Source organism: Thamnophis elegans, chromosome 2, assembly GCF_009769535.1.
Source record: "Thamnophis elegans isolate rThaEle1 chromosome 2, rThaEle1.pri, whole genome shotgun sequence".
In the NCBI taxonomy this organism is placed as follows: Eukaryota; Metazoa; Chordata; class Lepidosauria; order Squamata; family Colubridae; genus Thamnophis; species Thamnophis elegans.
Window position 1 is genome coordinate 93,050,801 of NC_045542.1, and position 14,634 is coordinate 93,065,434.

Consider the following 14,634-nt stretch of genomic DNA (forward strand, 5'->3'; position numbering starts at 1 on the left):
CCTCTCTGGCGCCAAACGGACCTTTTGTTCCGAGGGAATTTCCCGGCAGCGAGGAGCACTCAGCCTCGGCGGTTGGCGGTCTCAAGAACCTCAGAAAACCAGAGGAGAAAGGAGAAAAGTCTGGCCAGCACCGGAGGAAGAAAACCACAGATAAAAGGCAAGTAATTGTGGGTTTTCTATTTAAGGCCCGGTTTTTCTTTTAAACCGGAGAGTGAGGTCTGATCCACCTTGCTAGGTATAAAGGTTTTGGGAATTGGACTGTCCAGAATATATGTATGTGTTTAAAAGGGTAAAGTGTTAAGATTGTGTTATCCAGTATTGGGAAAATTATGGGTGGAGGAAGTAGTAGTCAGACTCCGCTGAATTCTATGTTAAATCATTTTAAAGAAGGATTTATGAGTCAGGATTATGGAATTGAGTGGAGTAAACATGAGCTTAGGAGGTTTTGTGAATTAGAATGGCCCAGATATGGCATTGGGTGGCCTGAAACAGGTACTTTTGATCCCCACATAGTTTTAAAAATCCATAGGTTGGTGTTTGATCCTAAAATAGGGAGTTTAACTCAGGCTCCATATATAGATGTTTGGAAAAAATTGGTTAATCAACCCCCAGCTTGGTTAAAGAAATGTAAACAACAATGAATTCTTATGGCTGTCAGAGTTACAGACCCCAAAAGTCCTAGGCAGAGACCACCAGTCTTGGCTAGTGCTCCAGAAGAATTGCCACAGCCACCTCCTTACATGGCACCTAGGGGGGTCAGTTTGCCAGCCACACCGCAATCCTTGTCACTGACATATTCCAGAAGAACTGCCCCCAGCACCGGGGATTCTACAGGTCAATTACCTATTGAGGGAATCGAGCAGGGATTGGATGCTGTAATTACTAGTATGGAACAAATAAGATATAAAGAGAAAGAAGAAAAAGCCCCTCTAAGCTCACCCGACACAATGGGACCAGAGTTTTGGGAAAAGAAGGAGAAAGAGATGGACCAATTGTTGGGAGCTGTGGGTGGAGAAGCGGAACCAGTGTCAGCCAGAACCAGAGCAAAGACAGAGACTGTTTTTACAGCACCACTCAGACGAGTTGACCAATTCTTAGTAAACCCAGATGACCCCTCCCAAGTTTCAACAGGGTCGTTGTTTCAGCATGTTCCTTTTACCACCTCTGATTTGCTTAATTGGAAAATGCACTATGGGCCTTATAGTGCTAAACCAAACGAAGTGGCAGAATTGGTAAAAACTATTGTGGATACTCATCACCCAACTTGGCTAGATTTACAACAACTTATGGCAACACTTTTCAATGCTGAAGAAAGGGAAAAGATCAGGAATGCAGTGTCTAATATTTTAAAACCAGATGTCCCTGCACGTACAACCTTAGCAGACTTTATTGAACAGCGTTTCCCCTCAAAGGATCCTAATTGGAGTCCTTACGATTCGCATCAATTAAACTTGTTGCTCAATTATCAACAGTTAATAGTAAAAGCCGTGCGCATAGCAGGAAAGCCCGCAACGAACATGTCAAAGCCAAGTTTGATAACCCAAGAAGCTACTGAAAGTCCGGAGGCATTTTATTCTAGATTGGTTGAGGCATATCAGATGTATACTCCTATCGACCCCACTCTTCCTGAAAATGCTCGCATGCTAGCAATGGCTTTTATTTCACAATCAGCTCCAGACATAAGACATAAGCTTCAAAAGTTGGAAGGAGCGTTGGGTAAGCCTCTTAGTGAACTCATGGAAGTTGCCAGGAAGACATTTGTCAACAGGGATTTGTTGGAGGAGAGGAAAAAAGATAAGCAGATGAAGAAAAAAGCAGAATTGCTGGCCACCGCTTTAATGACTGTGCCAGGGGGAAATAGAGGAAGTAGGGAGAGGACTATAATCCCCTCCTTGGGTCAAAATCAGTGTGCCATATGTCACAGGTATGGGCACTGGAAAAGAGATTGTCCCAGAAGAGAAGGAATTGAGAGAAGGGAGATTGAACAGCCAAGGGTAACTAGAAATCCTTCCCCTTTGCCAAGAAATCTCTCCCTCAGCCGACCCAACACCTTCAGGGGACGTGGAACATTCAGGAAGCCCTTTAACAGCCTGCGAAAGAGAGAAGCCAAGGGATTTCCCCCCGACACTCCTTTGATTGGATTGGCAGAAGCTGAGGAGTGGGATTGACGGGGCAGTGTAGGTTCGATTAGCCTCCCCGAACCTATGGTCTGTCTGAATGTGGGGGGCAAAGATGTTTCTTTCCTTGTAGATACAGGAGCGACTCGCTCTGTATTAACCCAACCCTTGGGACATATTTCTTCTCAATCTATCAACATTCAAGGGGCAACAGGAAAACCACAAACCCAGCCACTTTTAGAGCCTCTATTATGCACAACGGGAGGAAAAACGTTGACTCACCAGTTTGTTTATCTGCCCAGCTGTCTGCTTCCACTCATGGGTAGAGATTTACTTTGCAAACTTAGAGCACAGATATTTTTTGATGAAAAGGGATCCGTAGGAGTGGAATATGGCAATGTGAATTTAGAGATTCCTAGGGAAGAGGCTTGGAGAATCATGGTGGTGCAGGAAGTCTCAGGAGACAAATGGAGGGAGTTCCGGGTTCCTGAGCTGTGGGCGGAAGATAACCCCCCTGGTTTTGCTGCTCACCACACCCCTGTCATTGTTGAGGAACTACCAATGAGCCGTCCTGTATGCATCCGCCAGAGGGGGTACCCAAGAGAAATTGTGCAGGCTATTCAGGAAGTCATACAACTGTATCTGACTTATAAGATTCTAGTGCCCACTGACTCCCCATGGAATTCACCGATTCTGCCTATACCAAAAGGGGGAGGGAAATATCGAATGGCTCAGGATCTTCGTCGGGTCAACAGTTCAACAGTCACAATTTATCCCACGTTGCCAAATCCTTATGTGTTGCTTGGGTTAATTCCACCAAAAGCTAAATGGTTTTCAGTTATTGATTTAAAAGATGCCTTCTTTTCTATACCCATTCATAAAAAAAGCCAGCACTTGTTTGCCTTTGAATGGGAAAATCCGACAACAGGAAGGAAACAGCAATATACTTGAGCCAAGGTGGCGCAGTGGTTAAATGCAGCACTGCAGGCTACTGCTAGATCAGCAGGTCAGCGGTTCAAATCTCACCGGCTCAGGGTTGACTCAGCCTTCCATCCTTCCGAGGTGGGTAAAATGAGGACCCAGATTGTTGGGGGCAATATGCTGACTCTCTGTAAACCGCTTAGAGAGGCCTGAAGGCCTATGAAGCGGTATATAAGTCTACTGCTATTGCTATTGCTATTGCTTGGACACGCCTCCCACAGGGATATAAAAATTCGCCAACGCATTTTAGCGCGGCGTTAGCTACGGACTTGGAAATTCTGGATTTACCCCCTCCTGATGTTGTGTTGCAATATGTGGATGATCTTTTGGTGACAGGGCAAACAGAAGAGGACTGTCATGCTAATACAGCATCCCTCTTACTTCTGTTACAAGAAAAAGGCTATAAAGCTTCTAGGGCCAAAGCACAATTGGTCCAGTTGAATGTTAGGTATTTGGGATATGATATCCAGCAGGGGCAAAGAACTTTGGGACATGAAAGAAAGGAAGCCATTTGTCAATTACCAGCCCCAAGAAATAGGAAGGAATTAAGAGGCTTTTTAGGAGCAGCAGGATTTTGCCGCATTTGGATTCCTAACTTCGCCTTATTAGCAAAGCCACTTTATGAAGCTACAAAAGGGAGTGAAAAGGAACCTTTGCGATGGGAAAAAGAGGAACAGAAAAGTTTTTTGAACTTAAAACATGCTTTGACTCAAGCCCCGAGTCTGGGACTGCCTAATTTAGACAAACCTTTTCATTTATTTGTGGACACTAAACAGAATATGGCTGTGGGGGTGTTAACTCAGAAGATGGGAACGTGGTATCGACCAGTTGCATATTTGTCAAAACAATTGGATCAGGTAGCAAAAGGGTGGCCCTCTTGTCTTAAGGCTGTAGCAGGCACGGCTTTACTTACTCAGGAAGCAAATAAACTCACTTTTGGACAGCAGTTGAATATCTACACCCCCCATGCTCTTCGGGCTGTCCTGGATCAAAAAGGCCATTTGTGGCTTACCAATCCACGTATGTTGAAGTATCAGGGGCTTATTACCCATAACCCCCTCATCAAGCTTGTTCAGTCATATGCTTTGAATCCTGCCACTCTGTTGCCTGAACCAGACTCTGAGATCTCTCATGATTGTTTGCAAACTATTGAGGAAACCTATGCAAGTCGCCCAGATTTGAAGGATGAACCCTTTTCCGACCCAGATGCAACCCTTTTTACCGATGGAACCAGTTTTATCCATGAAGGTGTAAGGAAAGCAGCTTATGCCATAGTTACTCTTGATGATGTATGGGAAGCCAAGCCCTTACCTGCAGGAACTAGTGCCCAATTGGCAGAATTACATGCACTCACTAGGGCATTGGAATTAGCAAAAGGTCTACATGTCAACATTTACACAGACTCCAAATATGTCTTTCTTACAGTTCAAGTGCATGGAGCTTTGTACAAAGAAAGAGGTCTTATTACAGCAGGAGGAAAGGACATTAAATATGGACCCCAAATTTTGCGTCTATTGGACAGTGTGTGGTCCCCCAAGCAAGTTGCCGTTATGCATGTACGGGGTCATCAGAAGGGGATTTCAACAGCTGAAAGAGGAAACCACAAAGCTGATCAGGTGGCTAGGGCAGTAGCTTTGGATCCATTCTCCCTGCAAGCTAACTGTCTTACTTTGTGGATCCCGAACCAAAAAGATGAACCCCCCTTATATAGCCACTCGGAAGTCCAGCAAGCTGAAGCTATAGGGGCAGAACTGGTGAAGGGGTGGTGGACTCTGCCGGACAACCGGGTGTTTGTACCTCAGCAGTTAGCATGGGAGGTTGTTTCTTCCCTGCATAGGCATTTACATTTAGGAAAGACAGCTTTGAGAAAGGCTTTAACAAGGGAAGTCTATATTAACAATTTGTCTAGTCTAGCAGCTGCTGTTTGTTCTCGATGTCAGGTGTGTGCTGCTAATAACCCACGTCAGGGCCCAAGTCTTCCCCCTGGGCACCAACCTAGGGGGGCTTATCCTTTTGATTATTTAATGATCGACTTTACGGACATGCCGAAAGTGGGATCATACACTGCTATGTTAGTTGTTGTTTGCACATACACAGGGTGGCCTGAATGTGTTCCCACTAGAACGAAAAAAGCTTTGGAGGTAACCCGAACTCTGTTAAATGTAGTTATTCCACGATATGGGTTGCCCTCACGTATCTCTTCAGATAATGGGCCTGAGTTCATTCATGCAGCCACTCAGAAGGTTGCCCAGGTATTGGGGATTACCTGGAAGTTACACTGTTCGTTCCACGCTCAATCGGCGGGTGTCGTTGAGAGAGTTAATAGAACCATAAAGAATAAATTGGCTAAACTTTGTCAGGAAACTCATCTGAAATGGCCAGATGCCCTCAGCATGGCGTTGCTAGCCGTGAGGTGCGCACCCACAAGGGGGCTGGGTGTCTCACCATATGAGTTAATGTATGGAAGGGTTCCTAATTTGGTTAGTCCACAGGTGTTGCCTACTCCTCAAGTGGCCGACACAGTGAAAGTCAAACAGTTGCAAGCCTTAAATACTGTTGTCCATCAATTACAAAAATATGTGCTGTCATGTCGTCCTCATGTAATTGTAACTCCAGTACATAATTTCCACCCAGGACAGGAGGTCTGGGTAAAGGGCTGGAAAAAGGTGCCTTTGGAACCCAAATGGTGTGGGCCATATACTGTTGTTATTTGTTCTCCCCTTGCTGTTAAGGTAGCTGAAATTAAGCCTTGGATCCATTGGACACGCCTGAAATTGGCTGCAACCCCGTGTGAGACTGTTTCCAAGGACTCTGTCCAGCCTCTACACCCTGCCAAAAAGAGAAGACGAAGGAAGGACGCCGCCTCGCCTGCTGATTCACGGGAAGCAATCGCTCTACGGCCAGGTGGTGAAGACCCCTCTGCATGTGTCGCTCCAGGTGCCGCCGACACCCATCGCACAGGCAACGCATTGCGTCTCCCGTGGAACCTTCGTCCCCGTCCAACGCGGTAGACCGACCATGGATTCCAACCACCGTCTACGCCAGACTGCGTGCATTAGGAATGGTCTAATCCCAGCGATCTTAGTCGTGATTTTTCTCTTATCTGTTTCTGTTCTCCTTAACTTTCTCTATTTCTATGCCACCATGACAAATAAGATCGCCCGAGGGGCACCGCCAGTACAGATATGGGAGGTTCCCCCTGATTATGAGGACCCATTTCCTGAAGGGGGGAATGTGATTAGTGGGAGTACCTCGCAGCCACCATATGTGAGGGATGGGAAAAAGGGCACCCAACAAACACCAGGTGTCAGGGCCCTCACGGTGACAAATGACTCCCCTGTAAAGGTAACTTCTGAACCACTGCTAGAAGAAATGGGACCAGGGCCTTTTTCCTCCTTGTAGGCATTGCTTTTATAAGGTCCCGAGCACACAGGGACTCGGTTTTGCCTATGTAAAATGCTGGATAGTAGATTGCCATCCAGAGGAAGGGTTATCCCCCTGTTCCGAGGGATCCAGGAACTATTGGCAATGTAGATTGGACCCTAATGTTACTTGGGCACCAAGTGAATACTATAATTCAACCATAATGTGCCATACTTTGAGGCCCATTCAGAGACCATACCCAGAGCCCTATCCGGAAAGGACAAGGACTCGGGGTAAGCGGACACCCCGTGATTTTAGTTTGGACATGAAATATGACATAACGAATGATCAGCTTCCGATCATGGTGAGGATATATTGTCAAATCATGGGTAATGTGAGAAATGTGTGGTTGCTGCAATGGTGGTCAGATGAAGAGAATCTGTCAAGTATGAAACCTCAGGTACTGAGCGAGACTCGGCACCTAGGCGTAATACGTAATTATGATGAGAAATCTAGTTGTTTGAAGGTCTGGATCACTCATTCTAATTACTCGGAATCATACCAGTGCCGAGCTGTGACACTTGGTAAGATTATAAGCAGAACGGCAATAGTCACATTGAATGCAGAAGGAAAAGGGATGGTGGTTCTGGAGCCGCTCTTGCAACCAGGTAGGAACCTCCATCCCACACCCATTCTTCCAAAAGGCGGGAAGGATGGATTAGATGGGAAGGGACCTGTAACCCCTGCCCCATTGGAATGCACTGCATGCCTAGTAGGAACAAGAGGGAATACTTTAAAGTTCAAAATGGGAAAACCTAATTCCTGTCAGAACTTCAATCTTCCGAATTGTACTTTTGGAAGGAAGCAACCCCGTCTCTATAGCCAATGTGAGGGATCTGAAGGGGTGGTATGTTATCTGCCTGCAACACCAGGGCTGGATGAGTGTGGCCCATGTCTTACCAAAGCTAAGGTGGGGCCTCGTACCATTGTTACAATGATCTACCACACTCAGGCCCCAGTGGACTGCACCCCTCAGAAAAAGACATGTGTATCTAACGGTACCATGTATAACTATTGCATCCAGAAAAAACAGCTTGTTTGTTATCAACCAACCACTCCAGTTCGCATAAAAGTCAGTGTATGGGCCGTCCTGGCCCTACTTGACAACCCCAAGGAATCTCAGCTTTACCACCTCACCACAATTACTGCTTTAAAACAAGGACAGAAGCCCATCACCGTAGCATTTGGTGTATGTGCTGCAATGGATAGGGTGGCTTACAGAAGCTGTGGAAGTCAGGGATGGAGACAAACTTATTACCACAATCATAAGTATCTCTGTCCCCGATCCCATGTCTACTGCCAAGGATGTCAGAATCCAAGTCGGGATTTGTATTCTCCTTGTGCAGATCGCATGGACAAAAGAAACCCGTGCAGAGGATGGGATTGTGTCTGTCAACATACTGGAGGAGGTTATCCTACTTCTCCTCATCTGGGATGTCCCTATATTTCCAATTTTCGCAGCCTCAAAAATTCAAACTCAGTCGCTTTTGAAGTGTCCCGTGATCACCCAGAGGAAGAAAGCTATGGGATAGGCATTGATGGGGATGGGGCTGACCCACTGGCATACATTACAATAAGGGTGGAAACTTTGAAGGAAGGGGAGGAAAAGTCATTAGGATGGTCTGTATATGATAACCTTAAAAAGCTAGAGGAACCCCTTCCTCTTAGCCCTAAGGCTGTGAATTTGTTTGTAGAAATGGCTGAAGAAGTAGCAAAAGCCTTAACTGTTAAAAATTGCTTTGTTTGTGGAGGAACAAACATGGGAGAAAAATGGCCATGGGAAGCCCTCGAAGCAACCCCAGAGGTATATAACAATATGACCCTAAAAGGCAACCTCACTCAACGAACACAGCATACGGGTATTGTTTGGACCCTAACTACGAATTTGGTGGGCCACAGCTGTTTCTCTCAAAATGGATCATATCCTGTGGGTCATCTGATTTGTTTAGGGGAATGGGATGATACTTATACCAAGTGGTCATCACCATCAAATCTCTCTCAACCCCCCAAGTTTGATCTCTCACTCTTACCATACCTAAAAGAGCCACAATATTCATCTGGCCCATGGGAAGCCCCTGAGAACATGTATTGGATTTGTGGCACACTTGCCTATGAAATTCTTCCTGCAGACTGGGCGGGCTCCTGTGTTCTTGGATGGATAAAACCTTCTTTCTTTTTATTACCCATCCAATCACGACAGGTGTTAGGAATTCCGGTGTATGACTCAGTCGATCCCATTCGTCAGAAAAGAGAGGTGAACACAGCCTTCTCTAACTTTCCTTGCAAGGAACTTACTGAATATGAGAAATCAGATACATGGAGTTCAGAGAGAATTGTATGCACGTATGGAAGAGCCACATGGGCTGAAGATGGGTCATGGGGTTACCGCACCCCGATTTACATGATAAACAGGATCATGAGATTACAGGCAGTGTTGGACCTGGCTGGGGAGAGAATTGACAAATCCTTGAATATTCTCTCCACTGCCACGGACAAACTTCGTACTGCAGTATACCAAAATCAATTGGCTCTTGATTACCTTCTCGCAAGAGAAGGAGGAGTATGTGGGAAGTTCAACTTATCAAATTGTTGCCTTCAAATTGATGAAACTGGGAGTGTTATTAAACAGCTGACCACGGAAATGAGACAGCTCACTCATTTCCCAGGACAGGAATGGAAGGGATTGAACCTTGCCTCATATTTTAGCTCTTGGTTGTCAAAATTGCCCGGATGGCAGGCTATCATTACTTTTATTGGCCTGATTGCAGCAGGATGTATAATCATCCCCTGCATTATGCCCCTTTTTGTCCGTGCTATTAGCAGTTCTTTATCTCTCCTGGTGGAAAAACGGGCCACTGCCAAGGTCCTGACACTTATGGGACACACAGGAGAGGAACATGAGTATGTGGGGCTTATAGGCAATAGGGAGCCTGATACTTATGAAACTCCACAATAATCTTAGGATTGGGTGAAGTTTCAACAGGGGGGAATGAAACAGCATGGGGTCCACCATTGAACCCCTCAATACTTAATCAGGCTACTTGTCTTCTTCTAACTCAAAACTTCAAACTTAAAAACTCTGCTTATGCTCTTTCACCTAAAGAACAAAAATAAGGAACATATTTCTTTCTGCTTGAAACGCAGGAAGCTAGGTTTTTCGCAAGTAGGACAACTGGGTGGGCAGTTTAACCACATTATCTTAGTCATAGAGCACAGTTTTAGGATAATCAAAGTTCAACTTGTAAACAAGCTATAGGTTAACCATATTTTTAGCAATATATCTGAGTGGCGTTCTGACCTTTCCTTTTTCTGCATGAGTAACTAAGATTCACTTCTCTTTTAGTTTCACTTTACTTCCCTATTGTGGTTTGGGAATCATGTATTGTAATTTTCCTTAAATATTTGTAATTTACCCGAAATAACCTTGTGCTGACTTAGGTGAGAAGTTATGACCTGGATTAGTGCACGCCTATATGACGTCTATATGATTTGTAATAACCATTTCAAAGGTACGTCTATATGATTTGTAATAACCATTTCAAAGGTATAAAACCTCTGTCAAAATGTACCTAAAATCAGATCAGTTAGGTGGAAATCTACTGGTCTCTTGAATGCATTCAATAATAATAATAATAATAATAATAATAATAATAATAATAATAATAATAATAATAATAATAAACCTTTCTTCTCTGGAAAAGGTGTCGTCTCCTATTCTTACGTAAGTAGAAAGGCAGACCCTGATTTTGCCATTACACAACGACCAACAAGATCGCACAGGTTGGGCCTCGTCCGGGTGCCGTTGACCGGACAATGCCGGCTGGCGGCTCCCCGGGGGAGGGTCTTCTCTGTAGCTGTGCTGGCCCTGTGGAATGATCTACCCGTAGAGATCCGACCCTTACCACTCTCCCGGCCTTCCGTAAAGCCACCAAGACCTGGCTGTTCCAGCAGGCCTGGGGCTGTTGATCAATATCCAGCCCCACTTAGACAGAATGGATGGTGTGGAATTTTAATAATTGTATCTTTTATTTTAAATTTTCAAATGTTCTTTTATCTTGCCTGTAAGCCTCCCAGAGTCCCAAGGGAGTGGGCGGCATACAAATTTTATTAAATTGAAATTGAAATTGAAAATTGTGTTCCAAGAATCCTTTGGGACTTTTGTGAAATTTCAAAACATTATTGGCACTGATGATAAGGCATGCCAACTCCCTTTTTAGTTGGTGTAAACATTAAAATGCAGTCTAACAAATTACGAAGTTAAGTGGACCACGAAACCAGCCAGATGCCAATGTCAGGGATCTTCAGACACTGCTCATGTATGCTACATATTGGTCTCCAGAAATTAAGAAGCATTCTTTCGCTCCACTATTCATCCTATGAATATATTATAATCACCTATATCCAATTTAAAGATTATAGCAGGAGCATTAAATAATACAGGAGATGACAGTTTTAGATAAGCCTAATTCATTAGATCCTGTTTCTCATCAGATCCTGGTTTTCCTCAAGTGATTTAAGCAAAGTATATTTTATCTTATGGAGGCCTAGTTACACTTCGAGTACTTAGAGAATTCAAGGTGAATGCTATTTTGAAAGAATGAATCTTTTTCTGTAGAAAAAGCAATGCATGAGATAAAACCTCAGCAAAGGTATATTACTCCTATGGGCTTCTTTAGGAATATTCCATTCAATTTTTTGTAAAGTAGCATATTTTAAGGCAAGAGCATATTTTAGTTCTGTGAGTGTGTTATCTTATACTGTAGCCACTGCCAGCATTATGCACCAGGCTCAGGAGATAACTTAGCATTCCATAAAAAATGTGTTTTAGTGAATTGTGTCTTTTGCGATCTTTCCCAAATACCCCATATTTTCCCAGCAGGAGACAGTACATGCATATATTTGCAAAAGCAAACTATAATTGTTACTGGCTTTCCAGCAAGCCGGGGAAGAGATTCTGGAAGGAAAAAGGAAAGAGGAGGAGAGGAAAAGGTTCAGAAATAGCTTTCCTTGTAATTATATGTTACATGACCACAGCATGTGTTATTCTCGCAGATGTTTGGTGTGATTCTTTTCAAGCAAAAGAAAACGAAAAAAAATCTCTTGTTATTTCATTTGAATTGTTGGCCTTGCTTGTGATACTGGTATTGTTTTACTGTTTCCTAATTCATTTCCAATGGACATTTCTGGTCATACTGGAACATAGGTGTACACCTAATCAAAAATATATTATTTTTCAGAAATACCATCAAGTATATCAGTGGTGGGTTTCAAAAAAAATTTGAACCTACTCTGTGGGTGTGGTCTCCTTTGTGGGAGTGGCCTCTCTCTCTCTCTCTCTCTCCTTCCGTTTGTCTCTCTATCCCTTTTTCCTTTTTTATTTCATCTCTCTCACTTTTTCTTTCTTTTTTTCTTCCTTCCTTCCTTCCTTTCTCTTTCTCTCTCTGTGTGAGTCTGTGTGTGTATGTGTGTCAGTGGTGGGTTTCAAAAAATTTTGGAACCTCTTCTGTAGGTATGGCCTGCTTTCTGGGTCCACTGGTGGAACCTCTTCTAACTGGTTCAGTTGAGCCAAGGTGGCGCAGTGGTTAAATGCAGCACTGCAGGCTACTGCTAGATCAGCAGGTCAGCGGTTCAAATCTCACCGGCTCAGGGTTGACTCAGCCTTCCATCCTTCCGAGGTGGGTAAAATGAGGACCCAGATTGTTGGGGGCAATATGCTGACTCTCTGTAAACCGCTTAGAGAGGCCTGAAAGGCCTATGAAGCGGTATATAAGTCTACTGCTATTGCTATTGCTATTGGTTCAGTAGATTTGACGAACCAGTTCTACCGAACTGGTGCAAACTGGTAGGAACCCACCTCTGAAGAATATGTTTCTGATATAGAAATGAAATCTAAGAACAAGGAATAGTCACATAGACCACAATTGCTTCTAGAGTAGTTGGAGTTTACTCCTGGATGTATGAGTGGCAACATTGTTATTATCAAGACAACTGAGCCTAGTTCTTATTTATCTAGCTTGATGAAGTATGAAGCCACCCCTCCCATAATCCCCCCTTTAGAATGTGCAATGGGTTTACAATTTGGAGTTATACTCCAATTTCTTGGGAGAGTACTAGATTCGGGATAGTAGACTTTAGAGTCTTATATTATTTAAACTCTCTTTGTGCAGGTAAAATATTCCTGAGGGCAGGAATCTAATCTGAGCAAGAATTAGTGAAGCTGATATAGTTATAAAAAGAAATTTATTTACAGGAAATGCATTTTTGTATGCACATTTCTTCAATGATGCAGAATAATGGCTATTGAATCCAAGTGGATGCACTCTCTTCTTGGTTATACAGGCTATGGTTTGTAATAAGCTAAGCAGTTGGAGTACATTTATTTACAAGTGGGAGGACATGTATCCTTCAATACATAAAGAGTTAGCTCAGGTTTTGTAAAATAGATGGAAGCAGTGATGTGGATAAGCAAAACATTTATCATAGGAATAGCTGGACCTATGACCATATAGTAGTAGTACTGATCATAATCATAAAGAATAAAGTAAACTCTGTCTGCCATCCATTCATGTCATATCCTAGTCTGTTCTGTATCTGATAAATCCAGTCTGGGAAAATAGCTGAGAGTTAATCAAAGAAAGTTTTCACAAGTACTGTATATAGTCTCTTACAGTCTTATGGGAGGTTAAAGTTTATTTTTCATCTTATTTTTATTATTTCTATAAATAATTCAGAGGGGCGTAGTGGCTCAGTGGCTAAGACATTGTGCTTGTTGATCAGAAAGGTCAGCAGTTCGGCAGTTCAAATTCCTAGCACCACGTAATGAAGTGAGCTCTTGTTACTTGTCCCAGCTTCTGCCAACCTAGCAGTTCAAAAGCACGTAAAACCGCAAGTAGAAAAATAGGGACCACCTTTGGTGGGAAGGTAACAGTGTTCCCTGTGCCTTCTGCATTTAGTCATGCCGGCCACATGACCACTGAGATGTCTTCGGACAGCTTTGAAATGGAGATGAGCACTGCCTCCTAGAGTCAGGAACGACTAGCACATATGTGTGAGGGGAACCTTTACCTTTACCTTATAAATAACTCAAGATGGCAAACATACCTAAATATGCCTTCCTCATCCTATTTTATCCAGAACAACAACCCTGCAAGGTGAGTGGACTAGGACACTGTGATGAACCCAAAGATACCCAAGCCAGCTTTTATACCTAAAGAGGGACTAGAACTCACAATCTCAAGGGCACAGAAAGGATTAGGCATTTGGGGCTGTGAAGGACATGCTGTTCCAGGGGGAATGGGACACTTCTGAAAAGGGTTTCTAGGTTAATGGAAAATCAACAAAAACAGAGGAGGACCATGGAAGTTAATCCCATGGTTAATTGCTCTATCCTGAGAATAAATTCTCAAGAGAAAAGGACCCAAAGGACTGGCTATGACAGGTTACCAGTGAAGTTTCTCTGAAATCTTTGATTAACTCTAAGGGAATAGCTACATGTGTCACAATAATTTAGGCTCACTGAATTTACAGGAAGCATTAAATTTCAGTCAGGGAAATGGTTAATCACTGAATGTCAAAATAATTACTCATAATGTGTTTACTGAATTATTAGGGAAATTAAACCAGAAGAAAAGACTGGTCTGAAAATCTGTTTGTTTAATGTGTTTTAGCTGCATGCACTTAGACATTTAGACTGAAGACTAGGATACAGAAGCAGAAATTGTTTATTTTCAGAACTAGTGACAAAGAGAGGTCTAAAGATGTGCTACAGGCCCTCCTTAAAGATTTGTGCCAATTCAGATATATATGAGATAGGACTGTAGCAGGGTATTTCCTTGTGTCTAGTGAAGTAATTGGGTGTAAATATGAAGTAATGAAGTACTGTGGCTCAGTGGCTAAAATGCTGAGCTTTTGATCAGAAAGGTCGGCAGTTCAGCGTTTGAATCCCTTGTGCCACGTAACAGAGTAAGCTCCCATTACTGTCCCAGCTTCTGCCAACCTAACAGTTTGAAAGCATGTGAAAATGCAAGTAGAAAAATAGGAACCACCTTTGGTGGGAAGGTAACAGCACTCCGTACACCTTTGGCGTTTAGTCATGGTGGCCACATGGCCACAA

General features: G+C 43.4%; 1 protein-coding gene across 1 annotated transcript; it reads left to right on the top strand.

Moving 5' to 3' along the window:
- The first annotated feature begins 647 nt into the window (after nt 1-647).
- Nucleotides 648-6,109, top strand: LOC116523969. Its single transcript, XM_032239063.1, has 3 exons — nt 648-1,924; nt 2,465-3,063; nt 3,300-6,109. The coding sequence occupies exons 1-3, from the start codon at nt 648-650 to the stop codon at nt 6,107-6,109; spliced, it is 4,686 nt and encodes a 1,561-aa protein (XP_032094954.1).
- Nucleotides 6,110-14,634: the final 8,525 nt, after the last annotated feature.